General features: G+C 44.9%; 1 protein-coding gene across 4 annotated transcripts in view; it reads left to right on the forward strand.

The window, feature by feature from the left end:
- The first annotated feature begins 397 nt into the window (after positions 1-397).
- Positions 398-21,335, forward strand: part of LOC114289836 (uncharacterized) — a 53,576-nt gene continuing 32,638 nt past the window's right edge. For 3 of the 4 annotated variants that reach the window (XM_082872190.1, XM_082872186.1, XM_028233656.2), the window contains exons 1-8: positions 399-884; positions 986-1,083; positions 1,494-1,734; positions 1,837-1,934; positions 2,015-2,080; positions 2,756-2,845; positions 3,255-3,323; positions 3,418-3,524. In XM_082872190.1, the coding sequence (XP_082728316.1) occupies positions 478-884; positions 986-1,083; positions 1,494-1,734; positions 1,837-1,934; positions 2,015-2,080; positions 2,756-2,845; positions 3,255-3,323; positions 3,418-3,524 (1,176 nt within the window). In that variant the 5' untranslated portion in view covers positions 399-477. Of the gene's footprint in view, positions 885-985; positions 1,084-1,493; positions 1,735-1,836; positions 1,935-2,014; positions 2,081-2,755; positions 2,846-3,254; positions 3,324-3,417; positions 3,525-21,335 lie in introns of all 4 variants that reach the window. The other variant, XM_082872196.1, reaches the window with a different exon arrangement.

Consider the following 21,335-nt stretch of genomic DNA (forward strand, 5'->3'; position numbering starts at 1 on the left):
AATTTTACATGATAATCATCCAAACACATAATAAAAATTAATTTGGTTAAAAAAAAAATGTCTAAAAGATTTATCAATTTTACATAATTTTATTTTTAGTAGGTAGAAATAATTTTTAAAAATTCAAAAATATTTGCTTGACATTTATTTTTATCAAATTGACAATTTTACCCTTGAAAAATCTAATTATATATTCAATTGTCCTTATTTGAAATAATATTCAAAATTTAGGGTCAAATGTGTCACAATTGAAAAGTTAAGGATCAAAGTGACACAAGCCACAAACTATAGGGACTAGTTGTGTAATTTGCCCTAAAAAAAAATACAAAAAAAATATAAAAAAAAAAAAAAATTCAGAATACTCAAACCAAAAACACCGATTATATCCGATCCGACAGGCTTTAGTGACGGATGAGAATGGTGGGATAAGATGCTCCTCTTTTGTGGGTTTAGGAGTTAGGGTTTTTGGTATGAACCATGGATGTTGCTCTCTCTCCCTCAGTCACCACCACCTTCAACCCAACCCTAAAATTCTCTATAAAGCCTCCCAAATCTTGCAATCTCTTCCCAGTAACTATCAAACTCAATTCCAACAACAACCACCATTCCTCTGCAATCATCTGTGCTTTCAACCCACATAATCTCTTTTTCATTTCTTCTTCTTCTTCTTCTTCTTCTTCATATTCATCAATTTCAACTGTATCTTCATCAACAACAACATGTGCATCATCAACAACATCTACACCTTTCACTACTTCATCTTCTACTACCAGTGCTCACAATCGCCATTGGATGGTGGTCATGGAGACTCCTCCACAGGGGCTCAATTCCAAACCGCAAATCATTGATTACTATGTCAATACCCTACAGAGTGCTTTGGGCAGGTGGGTGTGTTCCAACTATGTATGTTTGTATAAACCCATAAATTTAATTTTCAGTTTCTTGCTTGTGTGTCTAATTAGTGTCTCAATTGTGGTTTCAACAGTGAAAAAGATGCTCAGATGTGTATATATGATGCTTCTTGGAATACCCATTTTGGTTTCTGCTGTGACATTGATGAAGAAACTTCCCATGAGCTTGCCGGTAAGTTTGGGTTTATTGTATGATTGTCCTATTTTATTGCTCGATTTTCTTACACAGTTGAATGTCCAGTTTAATATTAATTAGTCAAGGAGGGGTATTGCCTAGTATAGTTAAATATTGAAATTGAGCAATACAACCGTGTAAGTATTGCCTATTGTATTGCTCGATTTTCTTACACGGTTGGTGTTTAATTTTTGTGTTTCTTGTTAATTGTTCTATCATTAGGTATTCTTGTGCATTAGTGAGCTGTTTACCTCATGATAAAGATGGAAACACAATGATCAATTTGGAGAAGTTATTGCTTAGGTTTTCTGCTTATTTGAATGTTATTGTAATGTTAAGAGGCTTCACTATCAAAATTAAGTGTTAGATTAATAGTATTTCTTTTGCTATGCATACATGTCTTGTAGGTTTACCGGGGGTGTTATCTGTTAGGCCTGACCTGGATTTTAACTCTGCAAAAAAGGATTATGGTAATTCAGAGGTTCAGTCAGGTTCTCCTTTGAGTACATTATCTGGAAGCACTCTATTGTTTCCTGTGGGGAAGTCTAAGCACTGGCTTGTTCGAATGGACAAGCCGGCAATTGGTGTTGTCACAAAGGCACAGATGGTTGATTATTATACTCAACTACTAACCAAGGTGATGGGGAAGTACGTATTAGTAAGTGTTGTTGTTGTTGTTGTTGTTGTTTTCCCCTTCTTTCACAGCTTCTGTTTCTAGTTTCCTAAAATTGGAATGAAAATTTTCAACAGTGAGAAGGACGCCCAAATGTGCATATACCACATTTCCTGGCAATCCGACTTTGGATTCTGTTGTGAGCTAGATGAGGAGTGTGCACGAGAACTAGCAGGTTTGGTGTATGCTTCTGTAGCCTAAGTTTTGGATGTCTATGCTGGTACAGTAAGGATAAATGTTTTGGATTTGGCGCAGGTGTGCCTGGTGTGTTATCTGTTCAGCCAGATGAAAATTTTGACTCAGATAATAAGAATTGTGGAGGTTTGTCAGCTTGTTCAACTTTGATAGATGCACTATATTTGTTTCTTGTTGTAATTATGATTGTAGAGACAGTATCTTGATTAGATCTTTCCCTTTACTTCTTAGAATCTTTGAAATTTGTATCTCAGATTGAAAGTTTCTGGAATATATACCATGGAAATCATGATGTGACAATTATATTTGAATTTATGCCATAATTTGTGAAGTTTAGTTTCAATAATTGCTGATGAAATATCTTCATTGCTGAACTTGTGGAATGGTAACATGATATCTGAATTGGACAACCCTTGTCCTGCGTTACCTTTCTGGGTTTGAGGCTTCTATTTTTGCCTTTTGAGATTGGTAGTTTAAAGATTTGAACCAGAATTGACTGTGGTCAGATTATAGATGGTAAAATCGTTTCATGATATTGCTAAATATCTGGCATACATGAAGTATAACTGCTACGATATTATGTAATTGAAACAAAGAGTGCTCTAGGACAGATGAATGCGTACAGAGGAAAATTTGTAGAGAACATATATTTATTGTAGATTTTGGCTTTTCTTCAAGGAATTAAAGCATGAACATTTCTTTTTATAGATCTTTCAATTTGGTATCTATGAGGATTGAGTAATGGTGATGAGTTGATACTTTTGTTATGAGAGTTTACTATAACAAGATGATATATTTCAGGTGAGAATTTGCAGCTGTCTGGTAATTCCCCAGATTCTTTAGCAGCAAATGAAACAACCAATGTGAAAACAAAGAAGCTTTTTGTAACTGGTATGTGGCAATTTCTGTACTCATTTATACCATTTAAGTTGGATGTACTTTGTATCTCTTTTCTGGTGAGACAAGAACTAAGGTTTGTTACACAGAAATGTGTACGGGTGGCTGCTTCTAGGCAAACCTCCTAACTGTCTCTGCACCCCTACCTCCTTTATCACTGAGCGGTCATTTAGGGGCCTTAGCTGGTGATCCGGGCTGTTTATTGTGCAGTTTGGCATCATCACACACCTCTCATTACAAGATGTGAATCGCGTAAAATAAACTAGAAAATTATTCTATAGCATCTAACCGGGGTTTAACCGTTCTGCTTGAAAAATGCATGTTGTTTTGTTTAACTTATTTCTCCTGTTGAACACTTCCTCATATAAGTAGTGCATCTGCATGTTCTTCTTTCCCACCACAGGTTTGTCATTCTATACATCTGAGAAAACTTTGCGTGCAGCATTTGAGGGCTTTGGTGAGATTGTTGAAGGTACCTTTACTTCTCTCCAATTCATTTCAACTTTGTAACAAGAAGGTGATTGCTTGAAATGCTATGCTGATTGGCTACTCTTTTTTTTTGACAGTTAAAATTATAATGGACAAGATTTCTAAAAGGTCCAAAGGTTATGCCTTTGTGGAGTATACCAGTGAGGAGGCTGCAGGTGCAGCTCTCAAAGAGATGAATGGCAAGGTAGGTTCACACAATAGTCTTTATTTCACTTGATTTATTGTTTAGAATGTGTTAGAGATCTAATACTCCCAAAGAGAGAGGCTAAGCCCGTCTTGTGCTTGGTGCTTGCAGATCATCAATGGCTGGATGATAACTGTTGATGTTGCCAAGACTAACCCACCAAAGTACAGCAGGGGTCGGCCCAGACCAGCCGTCTGAGGGAGAGAGAGAGAGAGAGAGAGCTGGGGCGCTGCCGGGGGGGGTGCTGCCGTTGTGGCACAGATTACACGAATGTGTAGTGTTGGCCATTCTTTAAAACGGACAAAATGAATTTTGCTCATTGTTATTGATTTGAATTCCTTGATCTGTCATTGAATCATGCGTTTTCATGGTGCACGTTTTGGTGAGTCATGTTTTCAATAGTTGACCCTTGCTTTCACATGGGAAAAACTCACAAAAAGAAAAGAAATAGGCATAGGCATAGGCATAGGCCTGGCCAAGTATTAAACAGATCAGAGGAAATGGATGACTTTAGCAGATGAAAATCACAGTTGCTCTCTGCACACAATTTTATAAGGCTTTTTGCCCTGCATGATTAATGAAACCATTTTTTTTTTTTGTGGGAGAAATTACAGAAAAATGAGGGAAAAAAAATTACAAAATGATGGAGAATAAAAAAAAAATTACAAAAAAGGTGTAACCACTTGTGAAATGACAAAAATGCCCTCATCTTGTTTCAAACTTCTACACCTAAATCCTATAGGGCACAAATTGCTGTTAGGGGTCCAATGACTATTGTAAAGCAAAGTCCCACATTGCTTTTAAAAGTGAGAGCACCCTCACTTTAATAATTAGTTTTTGGGATGAGTTCTATCCAAGGCAATATAACATTATATGCGAACTATTATAGTATGGACATCTGAGTTCAATTCATATTAATTATAGAAAAAGGAGTGTCGCTTATAGTAGCCACCTATTTTCTTAAGACCTCCATCTCTTTTATTTATTTATTATTACAATTTTACCCTAATACAAAATTTCCATTTTGTTTTTATCCCTAAGCTCTCAAACCCTAAACCTTTCCTATCCTCTGCTTCGGCCATCACCTCTTCGCCCATCCTCTAGCTCCAGCCATCACCTCCTCTCCTATCCCTCAGCTTGGGCGATGCTCCACACCTTATCCACGCCACCGCCACCCCTCCTTTAGCCTTTTGCAACGTTTCTCTAGCCCCCTCACAACTGCCACCCTTCTAACCTTCGTGATCAACTAATAATTCCCTTCCCCACTGCGGAAGCCCTAGCCGCTACCTCCTTCTATGCATTTTTCTTCTTTTTCTTTCTTATGCTAAAACTGTAGCTGTAATCCCTCAAATTCTACGTGAAACCCTAGCCCTCGCAATCTTTGTCTCTCTATTGCTGTTGTCGGAGTATGGAGAGAGTTAGGGTGGTATGTTGCTAGTAGGGGGGGTTGCAGCCTTGCAGGTGATAAGGGTCGTAGGAGAGGGTGCCACAGAGGGCTGGGTGGATGTAGAGATGTGAAGGGAATGGTGGAGGAGAGCCATTGGAGCTAGTGGCGGCAACGGATGGAGGTGGAGTGGCAGATGAGAGGGTTATCAGAGGAAAGGTTGTGGCAAGGATGGGGTCCATAGAATGGGAATATTTTTGGGATTATGGTGGGGTCCTAAGAAAAAAAATAGATGTGAGCAATTTTGATGGCGGGGTTCAAAGAAGTTGAGAGGTCCTATGAAAATATGTAAGGGCTCTTAGCATCTCTCTAAACAAATTTTGTGGGGCACAAAACCAAAAGCCTTGCAAGTGGGGGGTAATTTTTGGTTTATTTTGTCTTTTGCTTTTAGAGTTCCTTCATGTTCTTTTTCCTTTCATTTTGAAGTAGTAATTTTTTGGGTACACTATCAATAGGTCCTAATAATTGGATTTAATTTTCATTAAGTTCTATTGAAAGTTAGTCTTAATACAATCATCGTTAAAAATAATTTTTTGTGATGCTTTTTTGCATATGTTGCTAAAAATTGATAATTAGTGATTTTTTTTTTGTCATGATTATTATTAATTGTTGCTAAAATTTACAATTAGCGACATTTTCATGTGACGAATTTTTCAAATTGTCTCTGAAAGTTGAAAATTAGTAACTTTTTTGTGATGATTTTTTTAAACTATCGCTAAAACTTATAATTAGTGATATTTTTATGACAAAATTTTCAAATTATTGGTGAAAATTAACAATTAGTGACTTTTTTAATAAGATTTTATGAAAAACACTATTAATTATCATAGGATCTATTGAATAATAAATTTATTTATTAAGACATATACGTAAGTCCCCTAATTTTTGTGGTAGTCTGTCATTGATGATATCATTAAACAAAACCTCATATATTTTTGGGCGTGAAATATTAGTTCTCAAAGTCTTGAGAATTTTGAGAATCTTTTTGAGATCTTTTTTTTTTTTCTCTCACTATTCTTAGAAGTACAAGAAGGAGCACTTTAGTCAGTAAAGGAAATCGATTTTTTGTTTAGTTGAATTTCTTTTAGTGTTCAAAATTTCAAATATAAGCGGGTCAACTAAAATTCTCTCCAGTCCATACCCAGAGAAACTGATTATTTCATTAACGATATGTTTGGTTGGGAGATTTGGAAAGAAAAAAGAAAAAAATAACTGAAAAATAAATAAAATATACCTGCATTTCATCTAAACGTCACACATTTTTTCCCTTAAAAAAAAAAATTAACATGCTCACTAACCAACTACAGAAAACAAACATCTAGCCCAACAAAAAGCTCCAATAATGAAAAAGAATCAACATGCTCACTAACCAATCAACTTGAAAAGAATAATATTAGAAATAAATAACATGACAAAGAGCCCATATAATAACATAAATTATTAACTTTCACATTTAGTAAGAATTGACATTTGACTTCCAGATAGAAATGCATCACCAACTGAGCTAGCCAAATATAGTGTTACCGTATTTAGGGATAAAATTTGAAGATACAGTTATGATACAACGGGTTCCTGACAGAACGGGGTTATTGGATACAGTTATGATACAACGGGTTCCTGGCAGAACGGGTCGGACTGATCCACGCTTCTCGAGCCAATATTCGAGTGGTCAAGCCCACTTGAGAACCTGCACAAGAGTTCAATGGGGAACGGGGTGTCCCCCAGCGAACCCTCCGACGAGCAAGTTAGAGAGAGAGAAGTGGAATATAGAGATATGGATCAAAGATAGAAAAACTTAACATTCTTCTTGTTTTCAACGTCTGCTTATATCCTTTGGTAATCATTTCGTTGTCCCGTCCGACCTGTCACCTTGGCCAAAAGTCGTCTATGCTGTAGCTTACCTTGTTCAGGGTAAGGGCGTGCTGTCCCGACAGAGAGGTGTTGTCGTAATAAATGCTGTGAGGGGCTGCATTAATGGTGATGTGCAGTGGTAATAACTTTGCAGATCTTTGTCTGCTGATGTGGCTTGCCCTTTACGTGCTATGTGTCTGAATATCATTGGTCCTTCATGTCATGTTGACTTCCAGTTGTGCTGGGTCTCATCGGTTGGGGTTACGTATTGGGCCCTAAGTGGTAGAATTGGGTTGTTCATAGTGAGTTATGGCCTTTATGGGCCTACCCACGTCAGTAGTCCCCCATTCCCAAGTGTAGCTTTAGTCCAACGAAGGGAATAATGAGGAAGATGGGGGTTGAAGGTCGAGTGGCCGAGTAGAGGGTCCGACCGTGAGGAGGGCCGACCGCGAAGGGTAACCGAGTGGAGGGACGGACCATGAGGACCGACCGCGAAGGGTAACTGAGTGGGGGACTGACCATGAGGAGGGCCGACCGCGAAGGGTGAGGTGGCGGGGTGCAGGGCTCGAGAGGCGGCGGGTCACGTGATGACTTGAAGTAGAAAAGACAGGGTAGGGGAGGGGGGCAGTGAATCGTGGTCGTATACATGGCAGCATCTCGTGGGGGGGAGGTTAGGCGTTAGGCCAGAAGTGAAACGATAGGTCATAATGGGTGTTGGAAAGACAGTTTTGGCGGAAGGTTGAAATTTTTTCAAACTGGCGAAAATTAATTGCGACCCTTGGAATACAAGGAAATCTTGGGCTTTTGGGATTATACGTTTTACCTACATTTTTTGGAAAAATCAAAACATTCCAAGTGTAGACTCCTTTGTTGCAAGTGATACATCCTTGCGACATTTTTTGAATTTCCTTGCACCTGCGTTCGAAGCGATTCATAGACACACCACAGAAATGGCCCAAGAAGAAGCTGGAACCGCCAGGGTTGATCCACTTGGGGATGGCGACGCGGTGGAGTTGGCAGAGCAGTATAGGACGGAGAGACAAGTGGAGAGGGTGGGGAGTCGACGGTACGATCTCATTCTTCTACCATGATGGCGGCTCCGAAGCCAATCAGCCAGGCAGGACCAGATCACTGGCATATGAAGGCTGACAAATCAACGGTGACTGCGGTGGAATTGGAGGGTATGCGCGAAAAATACCAGGTTCCCGCCGAAATAGAGCTACTGTTGCCGACGTCAATGGAGAGGCCATCCGACGCCCGGCCGGGGGAGTTTGCCCTTTACGAGGAGGCATTGAAGGGAGGACTGAGGCTGCCGCTTCCATAAGTGGTGGTAGATGTCCTAAACCGGTTGGAGGTAGCGCCAGGTCAACTTATGCTCAACGCGTGGAAGATTGTATTGACTTGTGCGAGCGCGTGGCCGAAGGCGAACGAAGGGGCGGCTATGACGGTGGACGAATTTTTCGCGTGTTATAAGGCCTCAAGACAGCAAGAGACCTGGGTGACGTTGCAAGCGGCGGTAGGGAGGGGTCTGGTGACGGGTCTACCGTCATCAATTAAGGGGTGGAGACCGCGATGGTTCTACGTTTCCTCGAATGGAGGGGTTGGGGTGCATACGGTGTGGAGAGTGCCCACCAAATCTGTGGAGCCAAAACTGGGGGCAGCAGCAGAGGAGAGAGTAAAGAAGGTAAAGGCATGGAGGGAGAAGGAGGGAGTCAGGTGGGACGAACTCATTCAACCTTCGGCCTTGTTTGTTGCGGGGTTAGGACCTCAGCCGACCGGTGGGGACCTGGAACCGGCGGAATTAGAGGCGAGAAGGAAGGCGCAGGAGGTGGAGGATAGGTCCATTCTCGCCAAGGCCAGCAAATTCAAGGAGTCGCAGGCAGACCGGCCGCCGAAGTCGATCACGAGGGAGAGGATCTGACCGCGTCCCAAATCGCTGGGGGAAAAAGACTTGGGTGAATCTGAGCCACGACCGCCCCCAATTGATCCTTTGAAGTAGAGGGCCAACAAGGAGATGGAGGGTGTGGGGAAGAAGAAGAGAAAGGTGAGGAGAAGTGAGGAGGAACCTACCTTGAAGAAGAGGAGGGAGGTGACGGCAGAGGAGACCCCCATGGCCAAGGAGGCAGAGGAGGAGGGAGTGGGGCAGACCCTAGGAAGGGTGGTTGCCCCAGAAATGGTGGAGGTCGCCTCGGAGGTCATGGAGGTTGTTCCAGTAGTGGTAGGGATCGCCTCAGAGGTCGCAGAGGTCGCCCCCGAAATTCAAGTAGAAGGTGGGGCAACTGGCCCTGAGACAAGGGGAGAGGAACAGCCCCAGGGGGGTCCTGCGCCCCAAAGAGGGGGGTGAGGCCAAAGTATGCCATCTACCATGCTCCAGCAGTTTCTGGGCGACTGGAGGGAGAAGAAGGCCCAGCCAGGATGGCTGCAGATCTTCTTTTGGGGGTGGTGGACGAAGGAGCCGTGCGCTCTGCAGCCAGGTTCTATGAGACTGAGTTGCTAAAGGGGTTGTGCTCTGCCCAAATGAAGGCAACCACCCTAGCAGGGGCTCTGCTGAGAAAGGCAGCGGCTGCGAAGGCCAAGTGGGAGGAAACGAAGGTTCAACTTGCAAGTTTCAAGAAGAAGAGTGCATGCTGGAAGAAGGCTGCGCGAAGCGCCTGCACCAGAGGGGGTGGAAGAGGCTCAGAAGGCGAAGAAAATGGAAGTGTTGGCGATTGTGCAGCGTAATATTGCCACTCGAGTGGGTGCTGAGTTGCTCGCTGCCTAGTTGGAGTTAGAGGACGAGCGTCGCAACGTAGTGTCGCTCGAGTTCTAGCTGGATAGCGAGCAGAAAAGGGTGGAAGAAGCTGAAAAGAGTTACGCGGTTGCCATCGAGCGGTTTAAAGAGGCTATGACCAGTAATGAAGATCTGCGCGCCCAACAGATCAAAGAAAATGATGAAGCTGACCTGAAGATTGCTGGGCTGCAGAAGGAGCTGGAAGATGAGCGGGCGAAAGCAATGGAGGAGAAGGCGAGGTTGCAGAAGGAGTTGGAGGAAGAAAGAACTAAGGCAACCTCTGAAAGGGCAGCATACCCTGATCTATGTGTCGCAGCAGTAGAACAATTCAAGGGGTCTGCTGAATTTCAGATGGCAATCGATGCTGCGGTCGCCAACAACTTGGCGAAGGAGGTGGTTGGGGGGGCGGGTACGTCGGGGGCGACCGCTGGGGACAGGATTGAAGCAGAAGTTATTGAGAGCTTCCAGTAGTCGGACTTCTACAAACACGAGATGGCTGAGTTCTGGGACAGCAGGTGGAAGATGTTCAAGCGTAAAGCAGAAGAGCTGTTCCCAAACTTAGACTTTAGTGGTGTTAGAATCGATGAGGACGACGTAGCCCAGACCCCCCTAGATGAGGGGATTGCGGAAGGAGATCTCGCCTCGAGCGAAGGAGAGGAGTGAATAGAGTGAAAAAATATGTACTTAAGAGTTTTGGTTGTGTTTTGTTTTGTGTTGTTTTTTTTTTTTTTTTGAATTGCTGTAATGGACTTATGTACAAGTTTGTGAATAAATAAAATTGGAGTTGTGTTTTCATTTCATTGTTTTTGCTTGTGCACCTGGAAATATAAGAAAAACTGGATGCAGAGTAAAGTTAAGAAAAACTCAATGCAAAGTGAAGTTAAACTTGTAATACAAATGCCATGCAGAGTGAGGTTGAAAATGTAATAAAATTATAAATTTGTGTTTGCCACACTATTGTCTTTATTTTGGTGAGTCTGAAGTGGATGAGGGTGACTTGCAAAACTTGATGAGTAAGAAAACAATCTGACTTGTAAAGGAGACTTGTAAAAACGTCAAAGATGTAAAGTGTCAAATTACCCACAAAATGGAGTTGTAAATCATGTTGAAGAGTGTTGGTAAATAAAAAGGTAGTTTGGAATTTGACTACGTAAAGAGTGTTGTAACAACATGGACCTGGGATTTTGACCAAGTGTGGCTACTAATGCCACAAGTGTGAAGTTTGCATGAATGACCTTGACCGAGCGCGCGCGCGTGGTTTTGGTTAACTGATTCTTCAAGTAATTCAGGAGCTTTGAGTAGTCCAGTCCGGCTGAGCTCTTCGTGCTCAGTTTGGCTGAGACCTGAAGTAACTCAAGCTGGCTGGGCTTGTCACGCTCGGTCTAGCGAAGGTTTGTCACGCGTAGTCTGGCTGAGGCTTGTCATGCTTAGTCTGGCTGAGGCTTTGCATGCTCGGTCTGGCCGAGACTTTTATGCTCAGTCTGGTTGAGGATTTGCACGCTCGGTCTAGTCGAGGCTTTTATGCTCAGTCTGGTTGAGGCTTTGCACGCTCGGTCTGGTCGAGGCTCGTCATGCTCAGTTTGGCTGAGGCTTTGCATGCTCGGTCTGGCCGAGGCTTTTATGCTCAGTCTGGCTGAGGCGTTGTATGCTCGGTTTGGCCAAGGCTTTGATGCTTAGTCTGGTTGAGGCTTTGCATACTCGGTCTGGCCGAGGCTTTTATGCTCAGTCTGGCTGAAGCGTTGCATGCTCGGTCTGGCCGAGGCTTTGATGCGCAGTCTGGCTGAGGCTTTGCATGCTCGGTCTGGCCGAGGCTTTTATGCTCAGTCTGGCTGAGGCTGCAATCAAAGTGTTATTTGAAAGATCATGTAGATATTTGAGATATAAGCTTGTTGTCATTAAAGTGTAGCCTATTGGATCATAAATTTACACCATATGCGGAGAAAATGAGAACATTCAGGTGTGCAGATTGTCAAAAAGAACATACATCAATTGGACAATACAAAAATACAACTTTTATTGAAAATAGCGCTTCAAATGCTCAGCATTCCAAGGATGGGGGAGGTCTCGACCTTCCATGTCCTGAAGTCGGTAAGCGCCTGGGCGAGGTCTGGCTTTAACAACGTAAGGTCCTTCCTATTTGGCTGCCAGCTTGCCCTCAGCCGGATTCTTGGTAGCGAGGGTTGCTTCGCGTAAGACAAGGTCCCCTACGGCGAACTCCCTTGGTCGGACTCTGTGGTTGTAGTGTGTTCTGATTTTCTGTTGGTAGGAGGCCAGCCTGACAGCAGTGGTTTCTCTGAGCTCTTCGATTAGGTCAAGGTCAGCCCGACGGAGCTCTTCGGCTAGTTCTGGGTTCGGATGTAAAACCCTTGGGGTAGGCAGACCGACTTCCACTGGGATGACCGCCTCAGCGCCGTATGTTAAGCAAAAGGGGGTCTCCCCAGTGGGAGTCCGAGCGGTAGTACGGTAAGCTTAGAGTACATTCGGTAATTCCTCAGCCCAAAGTCCTTTTGCAGCTTCTAGCTTAGTTTTGATGATCTTCAGAAGAGAAAAGTTGGTAACCTCGACTTGGCCATTGGCTTGGGGATGACCTGGGGAGGAGAAACAGGGTTGGATCTGGAGGTCTGCACAGAACTTCCTGTACTTGGCGTTGTCAAATTGTTTGCCGTTGTCGGAGACGATGGCTTGAGGGATGCCAAACCTGCATATGATCTACTGCTAGATGAATTTGGTTGTGTTCCGTTCGGTAATGGTGGCAAGGGGTTCTGACTCTACCTACTTGGTGAAGTAATCAATGGCGACAATCGCGAACTTGGTCTGGCCTCGACTGGTGGGAAGTGGTCCAACTAAGTCGATCCCCCATTTGGCGAACGGATAGAGACTGAAAAGTGTGATCAGCTCTATAGGAGGAGCATGGGAGATGTTGGCAAAGCGTTGACACTTATCGCATTTGAGTACGAAGTCAGTCGCATCTTGGTTAAGAGTAGGCCAGAAATAACCAGTGCGAAGTATTTTGTGGGCTAGGGACCTGCCGCCTGAATGATTACCGCAGATACCCTCATGGATTTCTTGCATCATATAGGTTGCTTGAGCCGGATTGAGGCATCGCAGATACGGGCGTGAAAAGTCACGTTTGTACAAGACACCACTGACGAGGATGTAATTGGACGACCGGGCCTTAACTTTGGCGGCTTGCTATTGGTCATCTGGAAGTTGCCCCGTTGTCAAAAATAGAAAGACGTCTGACGCCCAAGGGATGGGCTCATTTTGGAGAAACTGTACTTCTTGCTGGTCGGGAAAAATGACAGGGTGGGCTAGGTACTCGAGACGGACACCACGACTGAGGTCGGACTGGTCTGCAGAAGCCAACTAAGCCATCTCGTCTGGCTTAGAGTTTTCTGCCCGAGGGATGTGCTGGATGTGGAAAGTATTGAAGAGGCGAACAAGGGGAAGTACAATATCCCTGTAAGCCCGCATTGTGTCCTCCTTTGCATCGAATTCCCCCGTAATTTGTCCGACAATGAGCTGGGAGTCGCTGAACACCCAGATGTGGCTGACACCAATGTCCCTGGCTAGGCGGAGACCTGCTATCAATGCCTCATATTCGGCCTCATTGTTATTGGCATCGAACAAGAAACAGAGAGCACATTTGAAATAACCACCTTTAGGGGCGGTGAGGATGAGACCAGCCCCGCTGCCTTCTCTGCGGGATGATTCGTCGACGTTGAGAGTCCAAGAATGAGGGTCTTCTGGCTCGGTAGGGATTGGTGGGGGTGAAGGGGCTGTGGTTGGGGTAGGATTAGTGAACTCTAGGATGAAATCGGCGACAGCCTGCCCCTTAATTGTTGTTCGAGGTCGGTAGGAGATGTCAAACTGGCTGAGTTCCACCGACCATTGCATGAGTCTGCCAGAGAGCTCTAATTGCTGCATTACCTTCTTCAAAGGTTGGTTGGTGAGGATCACTATGGAATGGGCTTGGAAGTAAGGACGGAGTCGTCTGGAGGCGGTGACCAAGGCCAAGGACAATTTTTCTAACAGTGGGTAATTCTGTTCGGCGCCCCTGAGAGCCCGACTGATGTAGTAGACCGACCGTTGAACAGAGTCGTTTTCCCTGATAAGAGCTGCACTGACTGCGGTGCTTGAAACGGCTAAGTAGAGGAAGAGGGGTTCACTAGTGATTGCCTGAGAAAGGAGGGGGGGTTGGCCATGCACTGCTTCAACTACTGAAAGGCCTCTTCGGACTCGGTTGTCCATTCAAAAGTTTGTCGAAGAACTTTGAAGAAGGGGAGGCACTTATCCGTTGCGCGGGAAATGAAGCGATTGAGGGCGGCGACTTGGCCAGTGAGTCTCTGAACTTCCTTAACAGTTCTGGGTGACTGCATTTCAATCAAGGCCTTGATCTTTTCAGGGTTAGCTTCAATGCCCCGCTGACTGACCATGAAACCCAAGAACTTCCTAGATCCTACGCTGAATGCGCACTTCTCCGGGTTGAGCTTCATTTGGTACTTTCGTAGGGTGGCGAAGGTCTCTTGCAAGTCGGTCAGATGGTCAACAGAGAGTTTGCTCTTGACTAGTATGTTGTCGACATATACTTTCATGTTTCGACCGATCTGATGATGGAAAACAACGTTGACCAACCGTTGGTAGGTGGCCCCAGCATTTTTCAGTCCAAATGGCATCACACGGTAATGGTAGGTGCCTCAGTCGGTAATGAAAGAGGTGTGTTCCCGATCAGATGGGTGCATCAGAATTTGATATACCCAGAGAAGGCATCCATGAAGCTGAGCATTTGGTGACCGGTCGTGACGTCGACCAACAGATCTATGTGGGGAAGAGGATAACTGTCTTTGGGGCAAGCTCGGTTGAGGTTTGAGTAGTCGACACAGAGTCGCCATTTACCATTGTTCTTGCGGACCAGGACCACGTTTGACAACCATCTAGGGTAATCCACGTTCTTGATGAATTGTGCCTCAAGGAGCTTGTCGACGTCTGCGGCAATGAGAGTATTGCGCTCCAGATGGAAAATGCGCTGCTTCTGGCGGTAAGGTCGGAAATGGGGTTCAATGCTGAGGCGATAGGTTATGAATGAGGGGTCAATACCCGGCATGTCTGAGTGGGTCCAGGCGAATACATCGTTGTGCTCAATCAGGAGGGCAGTAAGGTCGGCCTTTGCTTGGGGGGACAGTTGGCTGCCGATTTTGGCGGTTTTCGCCGGGTTGGTGGGGTTGATGAGAACCTCAACGAGCTCCTCCACGGGTTCCCCTCTGACCAGCTCGTCCTCATCCCGGACGTCAAGTCCTTCAATGATCATTGTCTCCTTCAGCTTGATTTCTTTAAGTGAGGCGACATAGCATTCCCTGGCCACGGTCTGTTCTCCCCTTACAGGACCGACCCCCAAATCGGTGGGAAACTTAATGGCAAGGTGATAAGTTGATGTGATGGCTTGAAAGGCATTTAGGGCGGTGCGGTGGAAGCGATCATTGTCTCCTCCACGGGTGATTGGATGTATGGACCTTGGACAGTTGTGGTGGAAGCGGGGGCGGAGCTGGCCCCGTTGGAAGACTCGTGTCCTCTTGTAAAATTTGGACAGTCGGTACAGTATTCTGGGTATTCGGAGGAATATTCTGAACAACAGGTGCCTGCTCAGGTATTGGGGCTCCTGCCGGAGGAGGGATTTGTTGTGAAGCAGACGCTGTATTCTGCTGTTGCAATCTGGTAATCAGCTCAGCCTGCTGGGCCATGACTGCGGCCTGCTGTTTGGAGAACTCCGTTTGACGGGTGGCATCATCATGCATCTGTCTCATGCTCTCCTGCATCTGACGCATTAGAGCCTCCATCCCTGATGTATTCGGTTGATCCATCTGTCTAACTGGTATGTCTGTTTCTACAGTAGTAATTGAGACCTCAGTTCTGTAGTCCTCTGATAAAGTAACCCACTGTTCTGACAACCTCTGTTCTGACGTACTGCGCCTTTTCGGCTTCCTTCTGGTAACAGGGGGTAGAGAACGGAACACTGGCTGTCCGTCGATTAGATCCTCAGATCGGTGGAGTCGACGACCTCGTGTCCAAGGTGCTTGGGGAATGCCTGTTGGGTTCGAAGCAATCGTGCTAAAACTGACCTAGCAAAAGATAGATAAAGCGAAAAGGAAATAAATAAACAGATAAACGGACAGCATAACAGCTTAAAATAAAATGCAAGACACATAGTCGGGCATAATCAACACACAGTCAATAAGCTGAAATACACACTGGCCTCAAACACTGATTATTATCCCTGTATCACTGTTCCCCGAAACAGAATCTGATATCCGCAGATAACTCGTTCGCAAATACTGGTTGATGCCCGCAGGCCTGATACCCATAATGCTGAACTGATGCCCGCAGGCCTGATATCGAAAGTTATGTACTAAACTGATGCCCGCAGGCCTGATACTTGAACTCATATACTGATCTGATGCCCGCAGGCTTGATACTGACAATACTGAACTGATGCCCGCAGGCTTGATGCCCAAACTCATATACTGATACATGCATTCCTGTAGAGACGCACTCTAAAGCACATAACAGATAAGTGAGAGCCAAAACACCCCTATGTTGGGGTAGGGATTCCCTGTCCTATTTTGTCAGGAGCTAGGGTTTCATTACGCACACAGCGGTTTCAAACAACCTATAAACGGGTAAGCAACCTGTCCTAATTTGGAATGGTCACTATGGATCCGAATATGCACTAGGTCGAATGGTCAAAGAGGGTGCCCCGGCAAAACCGGGGTTTGTGTTCCCATACTGGCAGAGCCCACAACCGGTCAGCCTTATGGTCATGCCTTGACAAGACAAGCCTCCGGCAAACCGTTCAGGAATAGCAGATGGCAAACACGGTGTCCTAGGCGCACCAATGCAAATGCAATGCAAAGAAACACACAAGTGTAGTCAAAAACAGATATCACGAGTTCGAGTCAAGTTCTCTAAATCCCCAGCAGAGTCGCCAGAAACTGTAGACGTCCCCGAACGCCCCGGGAGGGTTGGTCCCGTTCTGTTCATTTTGGGGTCACTACAGTTCGGACTCTTAAATGTCACGGTTCCTAATCTGAACCAAAGAGTCCAAATCCGGCAAATCGTTTTGAGAAACTGATTTTTTGAAAAAGTAGTGCCAAATATGGACTGCTTTTCCAGATACAGAGTCGCCACCTAAATATTTTATTTTGGGAAATTTAGGAAACCCTGACTCGGTGCCAAGAGGCCACGTGTCCGTCATCACCAAAGTTGCCTTGGCTCGGGAACTTGGGTACGATTGGGGAAGGTCACTTCGTGAGCACCCCCGCTCGCCCGGTCATAGACCGGCCTCTACTAACCATGATATCAATTTTTGAAAACATTGTGAGTTCTTATTCCGGTTTATTAGCCTAGGTTACTATGTGATGCTCACAACATATAAGTATAGACCGAGTCGCCCAAATTGGAACAAAACATTTCATGCTTGTTTTTGAAAAGGGTTTGCTACCCGCAGGTAGGCTTGAAACATTTGATGATTTATTCCAATTCAGATAACCCAACCTTCACCCACAGGCATTCAGGCAGATATATCACATTAGCAATTAGCCTCATGGTAAGCATGCTATTCATGGCAGTCACTCACACGCATGCAAGGATGCTAAAGCATAAAACTCACCAAGTACTCCAAGCTAAAGAAAGAAGTTTATTAGAAATCATGCATGATCCTAAATATACAGAAATGTCTAATGCAACACATGCAAAATGCAACTATAGCAGGCTCGGCTATTCTAGATGGTATATGAAAATGCTACAACTAACATGTATTCAATTTGGAATTGAAAGTACGATGCAGTTAGTATGATGCGCCGAGCCCGGTGTATGCAATACAGATGAATGATGCAAACATGCTGTCATACTGTATGCTAATTGAAATATGCCCTAATCTAACCATCAAAAGCGGATAAATAAAAGGGAGAAAGACGTGGGGTTGGAAGACATACATCACACACACGCACACTTATTACAGTTATGCCCCCACTCGGAGGGTCCGAATAAATATACAGTCCCAATATTACAGTCCAAATGAAAGAATATTACAGTCCAAAATATTACAAAATTCTAATTAATTAACAAATTAACTAAGAAAGCAAATAAAACTGGCGTGCAAGCCAGGGACTGCCTTGCTTCTGGTGGATGATGCATGTCCGGACTGTCTTGCGCGGAAATCCACCGGAATGCCCCAATTAGCCTCTGTTTACACCTGTTCTTGGAATGCGTGCCAAGCCCCCCCCAAAGGTTGCTGATTCTTCATTTTGCTGCAACAGAGAGCAGGAAAGGGGCATAGCAATGTATTTGCACAGATATATGCATGTCTCGATCCTCGTGCCACCAATCACGCATACCGAGGCATGATGGCCGAGGAGTCGAAATGCACAACTCGATATAGGATGAATGCACATGAAACTATAGCTAAAACCTAACTCCATCATGGATAATCTGGAGTGTCGGTGACTGGGGAATTGAGACACATTCCGTCACTCGGAGTACGAAATGTATCTTGTTTCCCGTGCCCGGGCTAACTCCTATTCCGGACACGATGCAATATGCATGATATGCATGAAATGCAACTAAGGTATAATCCTAACATACACAATGCTATGAAAAAGAGATGTCTCGAAATACGTGCACGCGGGCACGCAAACCGAGAAAATGACATGTCTCGAAATGCGTGCATGCGGGCACGCAAACTGAGGCGATGATAAAATGTTATGTAATGAAAATGAGATACCTCGAAATGCGTGCACACGGGCACGCAAACCGAGAAAATGACAGAATGCTATGAAAATGAGGTGCCTTGAAATGCGTGCACACGGGCACGCAAACCGAGGCAATAGTATATGCAATGCAAATGACATGGAAAATGCAACATGGACTTATACTAACATGAGAGAGCCTCAGCCAGTCTCACATAAGAAGCCGGCGGATAAAAATGGAGTGCCTCGAAATGCGTGCACACGGGCACGCAAACCGAGACGGTGACGAAATGCGATGAAATGACATGAAAATGACAAATGGGCTTATACCAACATGAGTGAGCCTCAGCCACACTCACATAGGATGCCTGCGGATAAAAATAGAGTGCCTCGAAATGCGTGCACACGGGCACGCAAATCGAGACAGTGACGGAATGCGATGAAATGACATGGAAATGACAAATGGGCTTATACCAACATGAGTGAGCCTCAGCCACACTCACATAGGATGCCGATGGCAGAAAATGAGGTGCCTCGAAATGCGTGCACACGGGCACGCAAACCGAGGCGATGCATACGCAATGCAAATGACATACAGAATGCAATATGGACTTATACTAACATGAGAGAGCCTCAGCCGCACTCACATAAGATGCCGATGGCAGAAAATGAGGTGCCTCGAAATGCGTGCACACGGGCACGCAAACCGAGGCGATGCATACGCAATGCAAATGACATGGAAATGACATGCAAACATGCTAATGAAATTTCAGCACTGAAATGTGGGGGAAAACAGCCCCGAAATGAGGCGAAATGACATGAAATGCATGGAATTGTCCCGAAATGCGAATTTAGGCATCCGAAATGACCTATAGCTATGCCAAACATGCACAATATGGACATGCAATGCAAAGACAGAAGCTAGACAGTCCCAAAAGATGCACTTTCACAGTTATAAACATGGCCAAACAGCAAGTATAGGTAGGGGAAAAATAGCATGTAAGAATAGGGGCCAAAAGAGGGGTAATGAAGCAAGTGGTATAAGAAAAACCCAAACTGGAAAATTTCCTTCTACAACAATGAAAATGGACCAAAAATATGAACATTTACAGTATATGGCAGACCTCAAATCAGTATACAAATATGCCAAAAATGTGATGCAAGACAAGGCTCAAAAGGTGCTATAACATGAAGTATATAAAATAATCACCAAACAGAAAAAAAGTGTGAATGAAACATGAAGTATAGGCCAAAATAAGACCACTTTCAGTTCGGACCAAGGTCCAAAAACAGAAGCAAAGAGGGTTGCCAATTTATGCAAAAATGGGGCCAAATAAGGGGTATAACTACAAGTGACACATGGAGACACCAAACAATGTTGAGCCCTTCTCCAATGCTGAAGAGGGGCTCAAAATAAGCCTTATATCAGTTTATAACATGCTCAAAAACAGATTTCTCATGGGCCAAAAATAGCATGTAAAATCATGACATACGAGATGATCAATGAAGCAAGTATATTATGGAGGGCTCAAACAGGGTTGAGCCCTTAATGAGAAGTGAAGATGAGCTCAAAATATGGCCCTTTTCAGTTAGGGCCGGAGCTTGAAACCAAAAAGAAGTGGGGTTTAGAAATAGATCAAGAAAAAGGTTCAAAAGGTTAAAAGTGTTACTTACCCTTGAAGATTCAAACTTTTGTTGCTTTTTGGATGGATTTGCAGCTTCTCTAGCCTTCAAGAATCCTTCCTTGTTGCTGGAAATGAGATGGTGGTGGTAGAGCTTGGTGGTGTAGAAGGAATGATGATTAGGGAGTTAGGGTTTTTTGAAGAATTGAGAAGGAAGAAGATGGAGTTGGCTATGGAAGCTTGAAGAGTAAATTTTCTAACCCCAACAAAGAAGACCACCAGCTGGTTATAAGGATCAAAAAGGGGATGTAAAGGTGGGGGAGAAGGAGAGCAAAACTCCCCCACAAAATATCCCCCGGATACAGGAAATATCTGGGGGATATTGCCCCACAGCTGTAAAGTACACAGTGCAAGGAAGCAGGCCGGCCTCTCACTTTTGCTGGAGGTGGCCGGCCGGCCACACCACCTAGCCAGCCGGCTAGGGGTCAAAAGGGTCAATGTGATTTTCTGGCCGGCCAGCTACTGGGGAGGTAGTCCTATGTGTGTACAACACAACCATGTGGTTGAAATTCCAAGAAAGTGGGTCCAAGGGGTTCAACATTGGCTCGGAAAGAGGGGGTCAAAAGGGTCAAGTTGACTTACTGGCCGGCCATGAACTTTTAGGGGCCTCCCAGGTGTGTACATCACAGATATGTGGTTCAAAGTTCGAGAAAATGGGTCCAAGGGGTTCAACATTAGCCTGGAAGAAAGGGGTCAAAAGGGTCAGGTGACCTTAATGGCCGGCCACCAACTTTTAGTGGCCTCCCAAGTGTGTAGATCACAGATATGTGGTTCAAAGTTGGCAACACTAGCTCCAAGGTATTCAACATTAGCCCGGAAGTTGGAAAAACGGGCGCTGGGAGGCTCCGGAGGAGAGATAACTGGTTGCTGCAACAATTGCTGGCCTCCCACCCTTCAGTGACCTTCCTTGTGATAAAACAGAGGTACCTGCCAAAAATGAACGAAAATCGTTGCAAAACGAATGTTCCGGGGCCAAAACACGCAGTTCGGGGTCCCGAAAATGGGCTGTTAAGCACCGAAAATGGTATTCGACCTCGAAGTGGGTTTCTCAGCCCCCAGTGTCCCTCAAAAGGGATGAAATAAGATGTATGCCAAAAATCAGAGCAATAGGAGATGGTTAAGCGGTCCCGAACCGAGGCACACGGCCTGACGGCTCCGAAAATCGGGAACCGGACTCCGAAATGGGCAAAATGGCCTACGGCCACCGAATGTAGCCTACGGACATTGAGAGATGGTCTACGAGACCTCTCCCTCCCCTCAGGAAAAGAAACAGAGAAAACCGAGTCTGGTTCGCAAACCGAGGCAAGGCACAGAAGAGGGTTC

The sequence above is a fragment of the Camellia sinensis genome, chromosome 1 (genome assembly GCF_055761805.1).
Source record: "Camellia sinensis isolate YWXY chromosome 1, ASM5576180v1, whole genome shotgun sequence".
Lineage (NCBI taxonomy): Eukaryota > Viridiplantae > Streptophyta > Magnoliopsida > Ericales > Theaceae > Camellia > Camellia sinensis.